Below are 21,827 nucleotides of genomic sequence, written 5' to 3'. Positions count from 1 at the left end.
TCGCAGGGTTAGCTGTGCTTCCCTTCATTCCACCACAAGGTCAGACCGGGGCTTGAGCTCCAGCCGGCAGTCCCTGGGGTGCGGGAGCCCCCCGGTCCTGCAAGCCATCCGAGGGTCCAGTTGATGGGAACGGGGGTCCATCGGGGACAGGGCAGGCTCACCCGACCTGACTAGGTTCAGAAGAAGGGACTGGGCCTGGGGGCGGGGGGTTGTGGCTGACTAAATCCCCTCCGCTGGTGGAGAGACGTTCTCTGCCCACCCCTTAAGTAGAAAAGACACACACAAGCGCACACATACATACACACATACGGTGCACAGTGACACCTGGATCTGCACCCCCATCATTCATCTCTCCTCACACACAGATTGCAGAATGCTGCCATCAGCACTTTCTAAGTGGAGTTTCCTGTATCTGTATCTGTTATATATATCCTCCCTAGCAGCTCAAGAGACGCAACTCATACCTGAATACCTCTCAATGCTTCATACTCCTCTGAGTATCCTGAGCATCAGTGAAGGCTCCGATGGCATCGAGGAGGGCTCAGAGAAGGAATCAGAGAATGAATCAGAGGATGAATCCAAACTCTTCTACGGGTAATTTTGATGTAGTCTCATAATACGGAGGGGATTAAACTTCATCTGAAGGCAATGGTTAGTGTTATACAGTCTGGACAGGGAGCTGAAGACCCCCCTCTTTTATCTAGTAGTGTACCTGATGCAGTGTGTCCGGAGTAAATGAATTATAGTCAGTGCAATGTCTGTGCAGGGCGAATGTAGGAATCAAACCTAATTGCAGCAAACACAATGCAGCAGTAAAAGTTACTGCTATGTTGCACAGGTGAGAAGGAATAAAGCAGTGCAGAGTTGTATCTGCTAAGACTGACCTGCTGCTGCGGTCGTGTCCTGCTCTGGTGATCTCATTACACTGCCTTGCACGATGCACCGATTCGCACTATGGTGCAGAGGTGGGTTTGTGCTGTATAGAGGATTTGTAGTGGAAGCAGACCCTTCCAGCGTGAAGTCCTATACTTAAACTCAGAAGGATCCCAAAAATTAGGACGCATGCTGAGCTCCGCAACACACATGCAATCTGTACGTTGGTAGTTGACATTTTGTGCAGGTTAATAATTCTATATTTGATATTTTAACCCCTTCGCTGCTAGGCCTTCCCTATCCTGAGCTAAGCCTTTTTTTGGCTATTTGGGGATGTTTACGCTTAGGCCTCTGTAACTTTTTGACCACATAAGGTATCCACGCCAAATTTGCGTCTTTTTTCCAACATCATTGGAATTCTAAAGGTACCCAGGGTTTGTGGATTCCACTGGAGAAGACCCAGAAATTAGCCAAAATACAGTGAAACTTTGTTTAGTTTTTGGGGAAAGATGGGGAAAAAGGGATAAAGATGAAAGTGTCTGTTTTTTTACCTGCAAATGGTATCAAAAAAGGGGTTGTGGTGCTGAAGTCACCATCCTCCCAGCTTTCAGGAAAAGCTGACTTTTATCAGACAACCACATTTTTTTAAGCAGTTTTGGCAATTTTCTGGGACATAGCCTATTTTTGCTATTTTTGTGCTTTCAACCTCTTTCCAGTTAATGGTAGAAATGGGTATTAAAGCAATAATTGATCCTGGAAAGCTATACATTTTAGAAAGGTAGCCAAAATTATGAATTCAGCAACGGGTCATTTGTGTAGATCCTTCTAGGTTTCTTTATAGAATCTAACTGTTGAATATAGGAAAAATTGAAAATTAGAAGAAAAAAACAGCCATTTGTGTCAACGTTTTCACCTGTAACTTCTTCTAATTATGACAGCTGTTTGAAAGCAATATATCGTTACATCCACTTGACCTTTCTGATTGAGGGGTTATATAGGACTTGTGGGTTCACCAAGAACCCGACGAACCCAGAGCCAATAATTGAGCAGCGTCTTGCAACTTTTTTTATTATGTACCGGGTATATAGCAATTAATTTGGGAAAATATATACATGGAAAAATTGGTATGGAAGACACCTATGTATTTCTGAAATTGGATCAAAATATAGAGTTTAGAAACAGTAGATATTTGCACATTTCCAAAATTGTGAGTACTCACACTAGCATGAGAATCATAGGTCATTTTTCAAAATGACTTCTTTTTTACACATTGTCTTTCATTTGGAAGCCAGAAATGCTTTGAAGGTCAATAGCTAATAACAGTTGCTCTACAATTCTGTGTTACCCTACGTCTCCCAATAAAAACGGTACCTCAATTGTGTGGGTCAGCCTAGTGCTCGCGACAGGAAATGGCTCAAAACCACCGTAGACACACCACATTTTCACAGTGTACACGGACCCTTTTTTTGCAAAGTGTCTAGCTGTAGATTTTGAACCCTAACTCTGCCAGCACCTAGGAAACCCTAGCAAACTATACATTTTTTAAAATTAGACACCCAGGGGAATCCAGGATAGGGTGACTTGACTGGCTCTCACTGGGTTCTGTTACCCAGAATCCCTTGTAATTCTTAGACTTTGTCAAAAGAAAAACACATTTTCCTCACATTTCTGTGAAAGAAAGTTCTGGAATCTGCGTGGATCCAGAGAATTCCCCTTTACGCCACTTTCCACAAAGTCTTCAGAGAAAAATGGTACCTCACTTGTGTGGGTAGGCCTAGTGCCCGTGACAGGAAAAAGCCCAAGACGTAACGTGGACACACCACATTTTCACAGTGAAAACTGACCCTCTTTTTGCAAAGTGCTTAGCTGTAGATTTTGAACCCTAGCTCTGCCGGCACCTAGGGAAAACTAGCAAACCTATACATTTTTTAAAACTAGACACCCAGGGGAATCCTGAATGGGGTGACTTGACTGGCTCTCACCATGTTTTGTTTCCCAGAATCCTTTGCAAACCTCAACATTTGTCAAAAAAACAAATTTTCCTCACATTTCTGTGGTGGAACATTCTGGAATCTGCGTGGATTCACAAAATTCCACCCACCCCAGATTCTCCAATGTCTTGCAAGAAAAACAGTACCTTACTTGTGTGGGTCGGCCTAGTGCCCGCAACAGGAAACGGCCCAAAACGCAACATGGACACACCACATTTTACAGTGAAAACTGACACTATTTTGCAAAGTGCCTAGCTGTAGATTTTGTACCCTAACTCTGGCGGCACAGAGGGAAACCTAGCAAACCTATACATTTTTAAAAACTATACACCCAGGGGAATCCAGGATGGGGTGACTTGTCTGGCTCTCACCAGGATTTGTTACCCAGAATCCCTTGCAAACCTCAACATTTCTGTGGTGAAAGGTCTGGAATCTGCCTGGATCCAAAAAATTCCAACCACCCCGCATTCCCCAAAGTCTTCTGAGAAAAATGGTCCCTCATTTGTGTGGGTTGGCCTAGTGCCCGTGACAGGAAGCGGCCCAAAACACACCAGGGACATACCACATCTTCACAGTGAAAACTGGCCTTTTTTTCAAAGAGCCTAGCTGCAGATTTTGAGCCCTAGCTCTGCCGGCACCTAGGGAAACCTAACAAACCTATACATTTTTTAAAACAAGACACCCAGGGGAATCCTGGAAGGGGTGACTTGTCTGGTACTCACCAGGTTCTGTGACACAGAATCCCATGCAAACCTCATAAATGTGTCCAAAAAACACAATTTCCGCACATTTCTGTGGTGATAAGTTCTGGAATCTGTGTGGATCCTCAAAAATCAACCCATCCCCAATTCCCCAAAGTCTTCAAATAAAAATGGTACCTCACGTGTGTGGGTGGGTTAAGTACACACAACAGGCAAGGGCCCAAAACCTATTGCGGCGAAAAAATTACCTATCACATTTGCATGGGGGGTCCCATGAGTTTATTGCCCTGGGCTCGGCGGCCATCTAGGGAAACCTACCAAACCCACACATGTCTTAAAACTAGACACCCAGGGGAGTTCACTAAGGTATGGTTTGCATGGACCCCCCAACATTTCCCTACCCAGAATCCCCTGCAAATCTCAAATTTTGTTGAAAAATCAATTTTTTCTCACATATCTGTGTGGGAAAGTTGTAGGATCACCGAGCTGACACAAATTTCCTACCACCCAGTGTTCCCCAAGTTCTCCCGATTACAATGGTACCTCACTTGTGAGGGGAGGCATTGTTGCTGCAACAGGAAAGGGCCCAAATTGTACTGTGGAGACTTCAAAATTACCTACAGCAAAACTACCTGCTTTTGGGGGGGTACCTGTTTTTTTGGTATCGGGCTCGCCGCCATATAAGGAAACCTACCAAACCCACACATTTCTGATAACTAGATTCCCTGGGGAGTCCAAAGAGGTATGGCTTGCGTGGGTCCCCCAAAGTTTCCATATCCAGAATCCCCTGCAAACCTCAAATTTAGCTGAAAAAAACACATTTTCCACATATTTCTGGGTGGAATTACCATGCTGGCACACATGTCCTACCCCACAGTGTTTCACTTAGTCTCCCAAGTAAAATGATACCTCACTTGTGTGGGTGGGGCAAGGACCTGTGACTCACCGCACAGAAATGTGAGGAAAATGTGTTGTTTTAACAAATTTTGAGGTTTGCAAGGGATTCTAGGTAACAGAACCTGGGGAGAGCCAGACAAGTCACCCCATCATGGATTCCCCTGGGTGTCTAGTTTGCAAAAATATATAGGTTTGCCAGGTTTCCTTTGGTGCCGGCAAAGCTAGGGTTCAAAATCTACAGCTAGGCACTTTGCAAAAACAGAGCCTGATTTCACTGTGAAAATGTTGTGTGTCCACGTTGCGTTTTGGGCCGTTTCCTATCACGGGCACTAAGCCGACCCACACAAGTGAGGTACCATTTTTCTAGGAAGACTTTGGCAACGTGGGTGGGTGGAATTTTGTAGATCCACGCAAATTCCATAACTTTTCATCACAGAAATGTGAGGAAAATGTGTTCTTTTTTTACAGAGTTTGAGGTTTGCAAGGGATTCTGGGTAACAGAGCCAAGTAAGAGCCACACAAGTCACCACATCTTGGATTCCCCTGGGTGTCTAGTTTTCAAAAATCTATAGGTTTGCTACGTTTCCTTGGGTACTTGCTGCGCTAGGACCTAAAATCCAGAGGTAGGCACATTTAGCAAAAAGTCTGTGCCTAGTGGGCTTTCTGCCGCCCTGGGGAGGGGGGAAATCGGGGGCTATTGCCCAATATGCCCCCAAGGGGGGTTAGAAAGATTAGCTATTTTGTTTGGGTGGGTGGGGGCATTGGGATTCCCATTCTGGGCAGCCCCCACCCCTACGTATAAAAAAAGCCAGCATAATTGCTGGTGCCACGTGGGCTCCCTGCCCCCCCGGGGGCAGATCAGGTGCTACTGCCCCCATCTCCCTACTGGGTGGGACATAAATACAGTGGCATCTTTTTTGGTGGGGTGGGGGCATTGGCATTCCCATTCTGGGCAGCCCCCACCCCTGAATTGTGAAAAACATTTACCCCTCGTGCCTAATGGGCTTTCTACCCACCCGATGGGTAAGATAAGGGGCTATTGCTCCCATCTGCCTCTCAGGGGGGTAGAAAGACTGTGGTCATTTTTGGAGGATAGGGGCTGCCCAGAATGTGCATGCCAATGCCCCCACCCCCCCCAAAAAACTAATTCCTGTGGCCTAGTGGGTTTTCTGCCCCCCCCGCCCCCGGGTGGCAGATCAAGGGCTACTGTCCCTTTCTCCCTTCTAGCCGCACGAGCACTGAAACATTCAGACTGAAACCAAATTTCAGGTTTTTTTTCCGTCTAATGAGACAGCGCGCCATGCGCACCTCGACATTAGACTGAAAACCTGCAAAGGGCCCCGTGAGGTTGGGGAATCTCTTCCCCACCTCCCAAGGCCCAAAACAAATGTTGGAAATCCGTCAGCTGTTTGCAGCAGAGGGATGTCGTCCCCCAACCTCATGACGGAATGGTTCCATCAAGAGCACAGGAGCACTGGTGCTCATGACGGAACCATTTCGTCATGAACACGAAGGGGTTAATACATATCCACCGACAATCAGTGATTAGTCTTGATGCACAATGAGACAGCAACTCATTCTTGGCACACACTGACCATCGGTGGCCAGCAATGGCACACACTGAGAGGCGATGGTGAATATTGGCACTCAGAGGAAACGGCCAGCATTGGTGCACACTTTGAGGGCCTGGTGTACACTGGCATAAACTGAGTGACGATGGCCAGTATTGGCACACACTGAGAGGCGATGGTCAGCATTAACGCACACTGAGAGGGCATGGTGTACAGCGGCATAAACTGAGTGACGATGGCCGGGATTGGCACACACTGAGAGGCGATGGTCAGCATTAACGCACACTGAGAGGGCACGGTGTACAGCGGCATAAACTGAGTGACGATGGCCCGGATTGGCACACACTGAGAGGCGATGGTCAGCATTAACGCACACTGAGAGGTCATGGTGTACAGCGGCATAAGCTGAGTGATGATGGCCAGGAATGACACACACTGAGAGGCGATGGTCAGCATTAACGCACACTGAGAGGCGATGGTCAGCATTAACGCACACTGAGAGGGCGTGGTGTACAGCGGCATAAACTGAGTGACGATGGCCCGGATTGGCACACACTGAGAGGCGATGGTCAGCATTAACGCACACTGAGAGGTCATGGTGTACAGCGGCATAAGCTGAGTGATGTTGGCCAGGATTGACACACACTGAGAGGCGATGGTCAGCATTAACGCACACTGAGAGGCGATGGTCAGCATTAACGCACACTGAGAGGGCGTGGTGTACAGCGGCATAAGCTGAGTGATGATGGCCAGGATTGGCACACACTGAGAGGCGATACTCAGGAGTGGTTCCCAGACATGCACACCGGCACAGATTGTCCAGCTTTGAGAAACACCAAATCTCTCTGGTCAGCCTTGACATGAACTGAGTGTCTGTGGTAACATTTCACACACATTGACAGACTTATATAGACTGTAAGTGGCAGCTGGATAAGCATCATGCAGTGCAGACAATACAGACCTGGTACATACAGGAAGTTTCAGTCCAGATGTGGAGCGCACTGAGGGTCACTAGCCAGTCTCTGCAGCCACACAGAGTCACTGACATGTCTTGCATCAAACTGAGACTTACTTCCAGCCTTGGCACACACACTGAGGGTCACTCTCCTTTCCTCACTGATTCTTGGCTGGAGCCAGAACACGCTGATCAGTCTTGGTGCACACTCAGATTCATTGTTTAATCTTGGCATATCCTGAGAGCCACTGGTCGATCTTGGCAAAGAAGTAGAGCCACTTACCATCTTGGCATACACTGAAACTCAGTGACCAGTCTTGGAAGACACAGAGACTCAGTGACTAGTCTTGGAAGACACAGAGACTCAGTGACTAGTCTTAAATCACACTGAGACTCAGTGACCAGTCTTGGCACACACTGAGACTCAGTGACTAGTCTTGGCAGTTGGCACACACCGAGACTCAGTAACCAGTCTTGGCACACATCGAGACACATTGACTAGTCTTGGCACACAGAGAGACTCAGTGACCAGTCTTCGCACACACAAAGACCCAGTGACCAGTTTTGGTACACACTAAGACTCAGTGACCAGTCTTGGCACACACTGATTGTCTTTGGAGTGACTTGGCACACATTAACTGAGGATATTACAGGCTGTTCTGTGATATTGTACTCCAGCTACAGGCAGGCGATCAACTCCCACATTTAAAGTTAAACACCGTATTCTGTGATTTCTTCTCCAGGTGGTGAGGAGATCCCTCGTCTAAGGAGACAGGCGATAACACTGGGAGTGATGATTGCCGTCAACGTATTCATAAACATCGTGCTCTACCGGCTGGGTAAGATGTGTGGAGTTGACTTTCAGACACCCTAAGAGCCCCTGTGGCAAATGAAAGGGCCTCTCTGCCTCAGACATGATTAGAAAAACTACAGATAAAAAGAAATAGAGGCTCCTGAATCTACATTGTAATCACAGAATTACAGTGAGGAGGTGGTCGTCGGCCACAGCAGTAATGTCTGATTCAAAGATTTGTCTTAAACATTGTTTAATATGTACATTCTGCTGGATGATGAAGATGGAGATGGAGATGATGCTGATGATGAATGATAATTAAGTGTTCCAAGTGCGGAGAGTTAGTAATGGACAATGATGATGATGATGATGATAATGATGATGGTGATGGTGATGATGATGATGATGATGATGATGATGATATTGATGGTGATTTTGATGATGATGATGATGATGTTGATGTTGATGGTGATGATGATGATGGTGATTATGATGATGATGATGATGATGAGGATGATAATGATGATGGAGAAGATATTGATGGTGATTATGATGATAATGATGGAGATGATGTTGATGATGATGATGGTGATTATGATGCTGATGATGATGCTGATGGAGATGATATTGAGGGTGATTAGGATGATGATGATGATGGTGATGGAGATGATGTTGATGATGATGATGATGGGGATTATGATGATGATGATGATGGAGATGATATTGAAGGTGATTATGATGATGGTTTATTATTATTATTATTATTATTATTATTATTATTAAGTGTTTTGATTGTTAAGAGTGATATAAGGCTCCTGAAGAGGGCGCCCCGGTTAGTGATGGCTGGTAATGCCTTAGAAAGTGTTACTGTGAGGAGCTGTCGCTGATGAAAGTGAAAGTGCTGTAAATACTGTGAGAAGTTTTCCTGGCATATGATGTCCACTATTCTAGTGGGCACATTGCACCAGTCCAATCGATCCTTTTTGATGGTAGGTTTAGACAACCTTCATAGAAAGCTATCCTGGTGGTAGCTTTGGAGAGCAGCCTTCAGGCTAAGTCTTGAAGGAATGTAAAGCAGCTCGTTTTAAAAGTCTATAATCTCTTGAATGATCAAATGAAAGCAGAACCACACCAGTTATATATAAAAAAAATATGTATTTATCGTAAGCACACCCCTCTAGTCTCTTTATGAGGATAGAGGCAAAAGTACAATACAAGAACTTAAATACCACAAAGTAAATTGCACAGTATACATTTTGCCCTAGGGGCCTCACAAACCATATACTAAGAAAGTGCTATAAAAACCACGTAGAGCATAGAGATGCAGAGTGAAGGGTCTGGTAATGAATAAGAAAGACTCAGTATTAATAGTGCATTGAAGGTAAACATGTCTAACCCCTGCCACAGCACTACTGGAGGGAGGAAAGGGCTGAAGCACTTCCTGTTTATTGTCAGTGAAGTTAATTAGGGCTCTGCAGTTGGGGCAGGAAAATAAATTCAACCCTTCCTTCCTCAGTTAATCTCTCCTGTTTATGTATGCTTTCTCTCTCCCTCCCTCTCTCTCCCTCTCTCTCGCTCTCCCTTCTCCCCCTTTTCTCTCTCTCTCTCCCTTCTCCCTCTCTCTCTCTCTCTCTCTCTCTCTCTCTCTCCCTCTCCTCTCTCCCTCTCCCCCTCTCTCTCTCTCTCCCTCTCTCTCCCTCCCTCTCTTTCTCTCTCCCCTCCTCTCTCTCCCTCTTCTTCTCTCTCTCTCCCTCTCTCTCTCTCTCCCTCTCTCTCTCTCCCTCTCTCTCTCCCTCTCTCTCTCCCTCTCTCTTCTCTCTCCCTCTCTCTCCCTCCTCTCTCTCTCTCTCTCTCTCTCCCTCTCCCTCTCTCTCTCCCCCCTCTCTCTTGCCCCCCCTGCAGTGGAGAGAGCAGTCTTCTACAGCCCCAGGGTGCAGAGCTGTGCTGGTCTCCAAGACGAGGCTGGAGGTGGTCAAGGGTCTTCCCAGAATCCTCAGCGCTCTCTTCTGAAAACCTCTCTCTGCCTCCATCCAGGTAAACACCCTTTCATCTCTTGTTTCTGCATGTTGTGGTGCATGCCATGTTCATGTGTGTTGGGGTTCAGCCATGTTGGTGACGTCACTCTGGGACAGTAGATGCTGAAAGTGAGGGCGGGGGCTGATGACGCAGGGATGACGCAGTCTGAGGTAGAAGTGGTAAATGCAGGCTTCTTACTACTACCGAGGGCAGCTCCATGGACATATCTGCCTCACACCAGTGGTGTAGCAAGGATGCCAAGAGCTCTGAAGCAGCTACAATTGCAGAGCAGAGGGCCCCTCACAGCCCTGGGCCCCTCACAGCCCTGGGCCCCTCACAGCTCTGGACCCCAGTGTCACTGCACCTGCTGCACGCTCTTTAGGTACGCCCCTGCCTCACACCTATCCCAGCTCAGACTCTCACATGTAAATATGTTCCTAACATGTCATGTTGTATGTCCTGGTCTGTTCAGCCCTCACAGTCCTTCCTCCCTGGTCTGTGGTACCTCCAGCACTGCTGATGCTCTTGTGTTATTGTGGACAGCACTTCTGTCCACAGCTGTGCAGAGACACAAACACACAGAGGGTTGTGTGTCAGTGCCATTGACAGAAATAACGCCTGGTTTTAATATAGTGTCTAAAATATCATTTACAAAAAGTGAATCTCTTTGAGTGTAGATTCTATGACTCTCATGTGTGATTCTTAAGGCACAATATCTTTGTCAGACAATATTTATTCCACAATATTCTGCTCCCAGACCCACAAGAGGAGTCACTCTCAGATCACAACAAACATTTCAACACTTTGTTGCATGAACCACTTCATCAGTTGATCCGGACTCCTCTCGTTATCTCTTTCTTTTCCTTTCCGACACTCATTCTCTCTCGCTTCCACTGTCTCTCTTCTTTTTTCCTTTATCTATTTCACTCTCTTTCTCTATTACTGTTTCGCTCCCTTTATTATTTCTTTCTCTGCTTATCTCCCTCCCCCTCTCTCTCTGTCTCTCTGCACCTCCCTCTCCCTCCCTCTCTCTGTCTCTCTGTATCTGTCTCTCCCTCCTCCCCTCTTCTACCTCTTTGCACCTGTCTCTCCCTCATCCCTTCCTCCCTCTCTTTGTACCTGTCTCTCCCTCCCCTTTCTCTGTCTCCCCCCCTAATCTCTGTCTCTTTGTACCTGTCTCTCCCTCCTCTGTACCAGTTTCCCAGTACAACCTTCATGACAGACAAGGACGTCTCCCTGGACAGAGCTGCCCCAGGGTGAGGAATGAGCCTGGAACAGAAGATTCCTCTCCATGGAGAGATTTACAGCCTCATCTGAGACAGACTCTGTGTCTCCACAAAGGTGAGAGAAATGTACCTTTTAACTTTCTACACACACATTTGTTTTTGAATAAATATACATGTTGTTCTGGATATTTACATGTTAAATACAAGACTGGATCAGAACACTATTTGTTTTGAATGTACTTTTTGCAGGTCACTGCCTTTCATACATTGAAACCACCTGTGCTCTTGGACAGCACTGAACATACACTCTGCATATACTTCAGGTTTACCATTGCTTGCCCTTTTTGTAAACACTGACATCCATCAGATGGACACAGGATAAACAAAATTAGAATAGAAGTAATATGGTAATTATCCGTCACTAGGTAAACTATGGAACGTACTATCACACTATAGTTAGGGTTGTCTGGCAAGCGAGCTAGAAGGAGTGTGGATGGAGGTGCGCTACTTACAATATTTTGAAAGAGTTTGATTATTTAAAATTGAAAGATATAACGATAACTTTGTAATTTCTAATTGTGCAATTTGATTCATTTTTATAGGAAAATAAAGATTCCCTAACTATAACTAAGCTTTAATGTTTTTTTGTTTTTTCTTTTAATTTCAATGATATTTTAACATTTTTAATAAAATGGGTTTCAAATCATAGAGAACAATCTCATCGAGAGGAGTGTTCTTATGTAAAGGGTTGTATCATACAGAGAAGGACTGTTACACAATGTAGTGTTATAGAGTGAAGTATCGTAGAGTGTAATACAGTAGAGTAGAGTGGGATAGCGTACAATGAATTAAAGTATGATAGAGTGGAGTGGTGCCTCGTACAGTTGAGTGGCTCGTATATACCAGTTCAGTGGCGTAGCGTATAGTCATATATTTTAGTGTCTTGTCATATAGTACAGTGGACTAGTGTGTCGTAAAGCGTTGGAAAGTCTCGTGAGGTGTTGTACAGTGGAATGTTGTGGGATAGAGTTGAGTATAGAGTTGCAAAGTTGACTTTATGTGGTTGAATTGGAGTACAGTGTCATAGGGCGGCATACATTGTAGTAGAGTTTTGTAGATTACAGATGAAAAGAGTGTAGGAGAGTGTGGTAGAGTTGAGCAATGTAGAGAGGCGCGTTGAACAGTGCTGTAGAGTACGTAGATTATAGTGAAGTGTAGTCAATTGGAGAACAGTGTCATGGGTGACATACAGCGTGGTAGAGTTTTGTAGATTACAAATGAAAAGAGTGAAGGAGAGAGCGGTAGAGTTCAGCAATGTAGAGAGAAGCGTTGAACAGTGGTGTAGAGTACATAGATTATAGTGAAGTGTATTCAATTGGAGTTGTGTAGGACAGACTGGATTAAAGTGTCAGAGTGTAGTGTTATGTTGTAGAGAGGTGTGGAGTGGAGTAAAGTGGCTGTCGTAGCTTAGCATGTAGTAAAGTCTCAGAGAGTAGGGTGGTATGGTATATGGTGGAGTGAACTGTCTTTTGTTACACTGTTTGAAACTGTCATACAGTGGAGTATAGTGTAGTGACATAGAATGTATTAGAATGTTGTGGAGTGGAGATGAGTAAAGTGTGCTGCAGTGTGGTAGAGGGGAATGGTATCAAGTGTAATAGAGTTGATTGTCATAGAGCTTTCTAGAGTGGAGTGGTGTAGAGCAGAGCGGTGGAACACTGTAGAATAGTGTGGAGAAGTATGTGGTAGATTTGAGTGGAGTAAAGTGAGGAGGAGTGACACAGAGAGAGAGTTGTGTAGAGTGTAGTAGAGTATAGTAAAGTGCTGTTTAGCAGCATAAAGTAAACTAGAGTGATGTCCACTTACATAGAGTAGAGTAAAGTGTTGTAGAGTGGAGTGCTATAGAGTGGATTAATGTTTGGTACAGTGGAGGGGCACAGACTTTCGTTGAGTGTCATAGAGTGTGGTAGAGTGGAGTAGATTTGAGCAGTGTGGAGTGGAGTTGGGTGAAGTGGAGTGGCATAGACTGGAATAGCAGACAGTGGAGTACAAAGGAGTGGGATACAGTGAAATAGCATTGATTTCAGTACGCTACATTAGAGTGACGTACAATGGAGTGGCACAGTTTGGAGTGGGGTAGAGTGAAATAGCATACAGTCAAATGACATAGAGTATTTGTGGCGTACAATGGAATAGCATATAATGGAGTATTGTAGAGTGGTGTACATTGAAATGGCTCAGTGTGGAGTAGCGCACCGTAGAGTGGAAAACAATGTAATAGAGAACTGTGGAGTGTCGTACAGTGTTGTAGCATACAGTGGAATAGATTTCAATGTAGTGGTGTACACTGTAGTGGCATAGAGTGGAATACCGTATACTAGGGTGCCACAGTAGGGTGGCATACAGTGTAGTGAAATAGAGTCGAGAGGCATGCAATGGAGTGTGGTCGAGTTGAATACCATGTAGTCGACTGGCGTAGAGTTTAGTTGCATACAGTGTGATAGTGTAGAGTTGAGTGGTGTAGAGCAGTGTTTCCCAAACTGTGGCCCGCGAACCCCCAGGGGTCCGTGAGACATTCCCAGGGGGTCCGCAGGACTCGAGTGCCTGTCTTTGTTGTGAAAAATGAAACGCCCATGCGTCCTCACAGCACACAAGAGCTGTGAATGTTGGCGCAGGGGCGACGAGACCACAACAATACAATCGGGAGGCGGGGCAGCGAATGGGCAGTCAGGGGGGCGGGGCCACACGGGGAACTGCGGCTGGGTAAACTTGTGGAACAGAAGGCAAAAGGGGCAAACAAACAAGGAAAAAACGAGTGGCACAGAAGGCAGAAGGGCACAAAAAACAAATGGCACAGAGGGCAGAAGGGCACATAAAACGAGGGAAAAACGAGTGAAACAGAGGGCAGAAAGGCACAAAAAATAAGTGCAACAGAGGGCAGAAAGGGCGGGCATCTGTGATGGCCGCGTGAGCACAGCGCTCTCCGGACCCCCGCCACTCCCGGCATGATATCCTGAACATATCCTGAATAATTACAAGGATTCTTGTAGAGGAACCTGGGCTGATCTTGATACTGTTTTTGGATTTCGAATTGGACCAGGGGCACCGAAGCTACGTCGACTCGAACTTTCGGGGCCCGCCCTGGTGGTGCGCCCGGGACTTGGTGAGGCTCTGTTGCCGTGTCTGAGTTGAACAACAGCGGCAGGGGGATTCGACTTGTGGGTCCTCCTCTTAACTTTCGGTTTCGATTTGACTCGGACTACGTTCTCCAGCGGAGGTGTCTGGCCGGTGTTGAGATCAGCGGCGCGAGGTCGCAGTTGCACCTTCTGTCTGCTTTGTGTCCTTTCAGGCCGCTTCACACCTCGGTGTGCCCTCGTGGCTGACTTTTGGCTCCGGCACCTTATCTTCCTGCGGCCATTTTCACCAGGTCACGTGGGTCCCTCGGGGACGGATTCTCCACTATGACTGGCAGAGGGGACCAAGAGAGGCGAAAGACCAAGACGCCCCTTCGCGGGGGCCAGGTCCAGTCTAATATCATGGACCGGTACACTCAATCGAAGGGGTCCCCGGGAGCTGCCTTGCCTGGCCCGAGTGCTGTGGGGCACCCTTTGGAGGCTTCGGCGGAGCCGTCCCTGCAAGACATTATGGGCGCCATCTCTGGCATAAGAGAGACCATCGGCCAACAGCATGAGGCTCTGGCCCACAAGATCGATACTGTGGCTATTGACGTGAACTTGATCAGGGCCGACCTCTCTAAAACTAATGAGAACGTGAAATCGTTGGACCTCAAGTCATCTAGCCTCACGGCCGACGTCTCTGAAATACAGACGAAGATTGGCAACCTTAGAAAGGCAAATGATTTCATGACTCAGCGCTTGGAGGATTTTGAGAACAGAGCACGGCGCTGCAACGTGCGTGTGGTTGGTGTTCCGGAAAATCCGGACCCACATTCTGTTGATCTCCTGGTTGAGGACTTGACACAAAACTACCTTTCTCCATCTGGATTGAGCAAATTCTTTGCGGTGGAGCGTGCCCATCGCGTTCCGGGCGGCCAGGGCAAACCGGGCGCCCCGCCGAGGCCCATTGTTGCAAAACTTTTTCACTATAGGGACCGAGACGCTATCCTGCAGGCCTCGCGAGTTAAGGGCCCGGTGGCCTTCGAAAATGCCACGGTGAACTTTTATCCTGATTTCTCCCAGCTTGTGCAGAGACAGCGAGTGGGCTTCCGTGGAGTCAAGAAGCGTCTTTGGGACTTGGGACTGCGCTATGCCATGCTTTTTCCTACCAGGCTGCGAGTTGAGTACCGTGAACGGACCCTTTTCTTTGATCGGCCTGATTCGGTGAACGACTGGTTGGACTCTTTGCCGGACCGGCCTACTTTGACTGAGCCCACCGAGCACCCGGGTGGTGCTGAGGGTGGTGTAGAGAGTTGAACTTACTGTCTGCGCCCCTGTCTCCATGTAATGTGTTTCTTCCTGGGTTCTATACTTGAGTGCCTTTATTTTCTGTGTCTTCTCTTTTTCTTTATCTCTATCGGGGTGGCGGGTGGGACTGGGGCCTTTTCCTCCTCCGGGGTCTTTTTGTAGAACGGGGGTTTTTGGGCGACAGGCACACTGCATGTTGGGGTGGCTTTTTTGCTTATTGCAGGGGTGCAGGGTGGGGGGTGTTTTCTTGGATTTTGGGGGGTGGATTGGTGGGGTGTTTGAGGTTCGTGTTTTGTTTTTTCAAGGCGATTCTATCTTGATAATGGAATTTTCAGTGTCATGCTCATTTGGGGATGGTTCCTGCATCACTTTGTGGGATGGGGGGTAGCGGGTTGAAGTTTGTTTCATGGAATGTCAATGGTCTAGGGGATCGTATAAAGCGGGGGGTGGTGTTGCGATGCCTGCGACGTTTGTCTCCCGATGTTGTCTTTCTGCAGGAGACACATCTAGTGGGTAATACTTGTCATGCAATGAATAGGTGGGGCTATTGTCTTGTTGCGCATTCAGGATTTACTACGGGTTCCAGGGGGGTGGGCATCCTTCTCCGGACTTCCCTTCCCCTTGCTATAGATGAGTAATCCTCGATGATCGGGGGCGTTACGCCGTCCTCGTGGGACGATATGAGGGCCGAACCCTTTCTCTGTTCACCGTCTATGTGCCCCCCGGCCTACAATCCTCTACCTTCTCCGATTTGGGCCGAGTGCTGTTGGGACTCCCTGATGGTGCTCTTTTCATGGCTGGTGATTTTAACGCTGTTCTCTCCGGCCTGAATGATCGTTACCCCCCTAGGGATACTCCTTCGGCCCAATTGTGGCTGGGTGGCTTTTTGGATACTTTTGGTTTGGTGGACTGTTGGAGACTTATGCACCCCACTCAGCTTCAATACACCTTTCATTCTGGAGCCCATGGGAGTTTGTCTAGACTGGATTACTTCCTCATGCCAGCTGCACAATCCTCGGCTGTCCGGGAGATTAGACACCTTCCCCGGGGCATCTCGGACCATTCTCCGCTCTGGCTTTGTTTTGATGTGGGGGTGGAGGCGGCGGGCCGGGTGGCCCCTATCAACCCTTGGTACCTGACCTCCCCTGTGACCCGTGGTCTATTGATTAAGTCCCTGGACAACTACTTCCTAGATAACGAGGGGTCTGTCTCCTCTGCGGTGTCCCTTTGGGAGGATTTTAAGACAGTGATTCGTGGGCAGGCCCTGTCTCTTATTGCTGAAACCAAAAAGGCGAGGAATCAGGAGGTGGTGGGTCTTGAAATGGAAATACTTGAGCTGGAAGCTGACTTGGAATCGAGTGTTACTCATGACAAGCTCCATGCCCTGGGTCTGAAACAATTTGCCTATAAGTCTCTGGTCACAGATGCGGCTAAAATGATGTTTCGAGAGCAACAGGGTCGTCTGTATGATGTTGGGGACAAAGCGGGTACATTGCTTGCCTGGTTGGATAAGAAGGAGAGGGCGAACCGAGTCGTGCCTGTGATTCGGACTTTGAATGGTGTGAATGTGACTGACCCAGTTGAAATAGTTGATTGCTTTGCTGATTATTTTCGTGCGGTTTACTCCCCAGTGTCGAAGCGGGATACAGACGACTCTCGCCTCTTGTGCGCGACATAGCTTTGCCCTGCCTCTCTGACTTGGAGCGGGTCTCTATGGAGGCCCCGCTCTCTACGGACGAAATAGCGACTGCGATTCGCTCTCTCCGTTCGGGCAAGGCTTTGGGCCCGAACGGTTTGCCAATCGAATTATACAAACTGTGTCCTGATAAGATTGTGCCCTATCTTCGAACAATGTTTTCGGAGTCCCGTGAACGGGGTGCTCTTCCTTATGACCAACGCCTAGCTACGATTGTTGTAATTCCTAAGGACGGTAAGCCTTTGTTCGTCGTATAGACCCATCTCCCTGTTAAATGTTGAGCCCAAGGTTCTTGCCAAGGTCTTGGCTACTCGCCTCCTAACGGTCATTAGTGACTTGGTTCATCCGGATCAGTCCGGTTTTATCCCGCACCGTAACACGGCTCTGAATCTGCGTCGCCTCCACGGAGCCATCGCGAGGGCGGGGCTTCTGGCGGAGCCGGCCATTTTGGCTTCGTTGGACGCCTCGATGGCCTTTGATACGATAGAGTGGCCCTACCTTTGGGCGGCTCTTGAGAAGTTTGGTTTTGGCCCGGGGTTTATTGGATGGGTGAAGCTGCTGTACACCGACCCCCTGGCGCAGGTTGTGGTTAACGGCCGAGTTTCGGTTCCCTTTTCCCTTGGTAGGGGTACCAGACAGGGCTGCCCCTTGTCTCCACTGCTGCTTCTATCAAGGGTATACGTTGGTCCCCGGATCTTGAGGACCGTGTTTCGCTTTACGCGGACGACATTCTTCTTTATCTTACTTCCCCGCGTAAATCTTTAAATGTTTTATTTGATGTTCTCACCTCGTTTGGCAAAAATTCTGGTTTGGTTATTAACTGGGCTAAATCCTGTGTCTATGTTCTTTCGGGTGATCTGCCCCCATTGCCGAACAGAGTTCCTATCCAGATTGTTCAGTCCGGGTTCAAATATATGGGGATTTTTATTACGCTGGATTCGTCTCTCCGGTTTGAACGTAATCTCCTTCCCCCACTTCTTAGACTGAGGTTGGACGTGGCCCGTTGGCGTAGATTACCGTTGTCGCCGCTGGGCAGGGCCGCCCTTTTCAAAATGATGTCCCTACCGCGATTCCTTTATGCACTCCAAAATTCTTATGATCTTATCCCTGCTACCTATTTCCGAGAGGTTGAAAGTCTGCAAAGGCAACTGATTTGGGACGGGCGTCCACGTCTCGCCCTTGCGAAGCTCACCATCCCTTGGTATGACGGGGGCATAGCACTTCCTGATATCAGGAGATATTACTGGGCTACCCAACTGTCTGCCATTACCCATTCAATGTATTCCCCGGGTCGGAACCCGGCCTTTGACATGGATAGACTCCAGCTGCCGGGTGGGGACTTTAATAGAGCGCTTTATTCTAGGTCGGCTGGGCGCCATCTTACGGGCCCTACCAGGATCGCTGTTAGTGTATGGCACGCTGCGAATGTAAGCCTGGGGTGGGACGACCGAGTGACGCTTGCTACTCCGCTCTTTGCATCTGAGCGTCTGGGATGTCTCTGGACGACGAAGGGGTTTGACCGCTGGGATACGATTGGTATTTGTAGAGTGGGTGATGTATGTGTGAATGGAGCGGTGAAGTCCTTCGAGACCCTTCGGAATGAATATGAACTGAGAGATAGGGAATTTTTTAGATATTTGCAGGTCCGTCATGCTCTCGCTTCTGTTCTGACTTCTGGTGCCGCTCTTCCCAAATCCTCCCCCCTCGAGGATCGTATCCTGGAGGGCCATCTCCCCGATAGCACTATCTCCTTGATTTATAAGAAGCTGATTCACAATCGCGCCGACTTGCTTGTTCGACTCAGGGAGGCTTGGGTCGGCGACGGGCTGGAATTGGATGACGAAGATTGGCAGTCGGCGCTGTCTTCTCCAAAAGAGGTCGCCATTCCTGCCCGCCTCCATCTAGTTCAGCTTAAGATCCTCCACCGGGTGTACGTCACTAGTCCTCGTTTGGTTGTGATGGGTTTTTCCCCGGATGGCCTGTGCAAGCGTGGGTGTGGGATGAGTGCTACGTTTCTTCATATTATTTGGGAGTGTCCGAGGGTGGCTGCCTACTGGACGGAGGTGCTTGCGGTGATGACTGATGTGACTGGAATTGCTCTGGCGCCAGAGGCCCGGAGATGCCTGTTGAATGTGTGGGAACCCACCGACTACTCGGTGGCCCAGACCAGATGGGCGACCCTGGGATATATGATTGCGAAGCGAGACATAGCGCAACTTTGGGGCTCACACAGGCCCCCCCAGTGTCTCTGTGTGGGAAGACAACATGGACTGGTCTATGTTCCGCGAGAAGACTGTTTACACAGCCTGGGGCAGGCCTAGGGCATGGATGAAGATCTGGAGTCGGTGGAACGCCCATCGCGGTGATATTTGCGCTCCTCCCTTGGTTGAAACCCCTGATGTTATCCTGTCTCCCTAGGCCGACGTTCCTGAACTTTCGTATACTGTCCCTTGATTTGATTGACCTCCCCGCTGTCCCCCCCTGCCTTGCCTTATCCTGTTGATTGTGACTTTGGATTCCTGATTAGTGGGGTTCCCCTCCCCCTCCTGGGCTGACTCCGTTTATTATGCATTCGCCTTTTAGATGTTTGTTTGTTTTTGTGTGTATAAAACAGAAAATTGTCTTCTCCTGTTCTATAGTGTGGGCGACATCCTGTATCCGGTTTGTGCCCGCCCGCCAGAAAGGCTCTCATTGTTTTTATTACACTGTGCTTTGCTTTTAGCGGCCAGCCCGTGCGGTTGTAGGCCCATCTCTGTAAATTTGATTTTGTTGCTCAATAAAAGTTTTTAAACAAAAAAAAAACAAAAAAAAAAAAACAGAGGGCAGAAAGGCACAGAAAACGAGTGGAACAGAGGGCAGAAAGGCACAAAAAATGAGTGGTGGAACAGAGGGCAGAAGGCACAAAAAAATGAGGGATAAACGAGTGGAACAGAGGGCAGAAAGGCACAAAAAACAAGTGGAATAGTGGTCAGAAAGGCACAAAAAACGAGGGAAAAAGGAGTGGAACAGAGGGCAGAAAGGCACAAAAAATGAGTGGAACAGAGGGCAGAAAGGCACAGAAAACTAGTGGAACAGAGGCAGAAAGGCACAAAAAACGAGTGGTGTAACAGAGGGCAGAAGGCACAAAAAAATGAGGGAAAAACGAGTGGAACAGAGGGCAGAAAGGCACAAAAAACGAGGGAAAAAGGAGTGAAACAGAGGGCAGAAAGGCACACAAAATGAGGCACAGAGGGCAGAAAGGCACAAAAAACGAGGGAAAAATGAGTAGAACAGAGGGCAGAAAGGCACAATAAAAAGGAGTGGAAGAGAGGGCAGAAAGGCACAAAAATCGAGTGAAACAGAGGGCAGAAAGGCACAAAAAACGAGGGAAAAAGGAGTGGAACAGAGGGCAGAAAGGCACAAAAAACAAGTGGAATAGAGGTCAGAAAGGCACAAAAAACAAGGGAAAAAGGAGTGGAACAGAGGGCAGAAAGGCACAAAAAATGAGTGGAACAGAGGGCGGAAAGGCACAGAAAACGAGTGGAACAGAGGGCAGAAAGGCACAAAAAACGAGTAGTGGAACAGAGGGCAGAAGGCACAAAAAAATGAGGGAAAAACGAGTGCAACAGAGGGCAGAAAGGCACAAAAAATGAGTGGAATAGAGGGCAGAAAGGCACAAAAAACGAGGGAAAAAGGAGTGGAACAGAGGGTAGAAAGGCACAAAAAATGAGGCACAGAGGGCAGAAAGGCACAAAAAACGAGGGAAAAATTAGTAGAACAGAAGGCAAAAGGGGCACAAAAACGAGGGAAAAACGAGTGGCAAAGAGGGCAGACGGGCACAAAAAACGAGTGGCACAGAGGCAAAATACAGAATACAGAGATATAGGGGCAGATAAGAACAGAAGGCAGAATGGGCAAAGAGGCATGGGGCACGGACCACGTACAGGCAGCGGGGGAAGACAGACAACAGCAATCACAGACACAACAATGAAAGTACAGGCAATAGAATAAAAGCAATAAAGCGTTGAAAGGAACATGTGTATAGGTTACCGTTACTTGGCAGGCAGGTAAAAATAGATGCAGCCAGGATCAGCTGTAGGATTTTCGTGCTGCTGTTTGATTGCTCACTTTCCACAAGCCCTTGGGTGAAATATGTGTGCTGTCAAGCTTTCATATTCAGACATATCAAGCTCTTATTCTGTGTAGCCTTTGCAGTTTGTTGTTGGTAAGGGACGGGGCAGTGGGCTTCCTAACAGGAGAGGGTCATGTCAGGTGCCACGCGATGCCTCTCTGGAATATGCCTTAACTGCATTGCTCACCCCTTGGTGGTAAAATGCTGTTCTGCTGTCTGTGACGAAAGATTATGTCTAACAGGGGTTTATGGTAATTGGCATAGCATTGTTCCATGATCGTGGAGAAGTGTGGCTCACTGGTTAGAGCGGCAGACCCTGATGCAGCAATCTGACCCGGGACCAGGGTTCAATTTCCGTCGCGGCAGGGTCTTGGGCTCAATGTCCGCGGACCTGATAATTCTCGCCGCGGTGCCTAACCTAACCATGGGTCCCACTCTGCAACTCTGGGTAATAGCTTGCTTAATCTCCACACCGGCCCTAATCGCTAAGGATGCCTGGCTTCACCTTGGGGTGCCCAGGAGTGGGCGCCTCACAGGAACAGGCCAGAATGAGTTCCTCAGCGGTACAGCGCG

General features: G+C 47.9%; 1 protein-coding gene across 1 annotated transcript in view; it reads left to right on the top strand.

Moving 5' to 3' along the window:
- Positions 1-6,972: 6,972 nt before the first annotated feature.
- The window catches only part of LOC144769994 (E3 ubiquitin-protein ligase TRIM39-like), a 91,752-nt gene continuing 76,897 nt past the window's right edge, over positions 6,973-21,827 (top strand). The window contains exons 1-4 of the mRNA XM_078654190.1: positions 6,973-6,997; positions 7,732-7,827; positions 9,684-9,815; positions 10,995-11,138. Of these exons, the coding sequence (XP_078510316.1) occupies positions 6,973-6,997; positions 7,732-7,827; positions 9,684-9,815; positions 10,995-11,138 (397 nt within the window). The remainder of the gene's footprint in view (positions 6,998-7,731; positions 7,828-9,683; positions 9,816-10,994; positions 11,139-21,827) is intronic.

Source organism: Lissotriton helveticus, chromosome 7, assembly GCF_964261635.1.
Source record: "Lissotriton helveticus chromosome 7, aLisHel1.1, whole genome shotgun sequence".
Lineage (NCBI taxonomy): Eukaryota > Metazoa > Chordata > Amphibia > Caudata > Salamandridae > Lissotriton > Lissotriton helveticus.
This window is presented reverse-complemented; position numbering and strand designations above follow the sequence as displayed.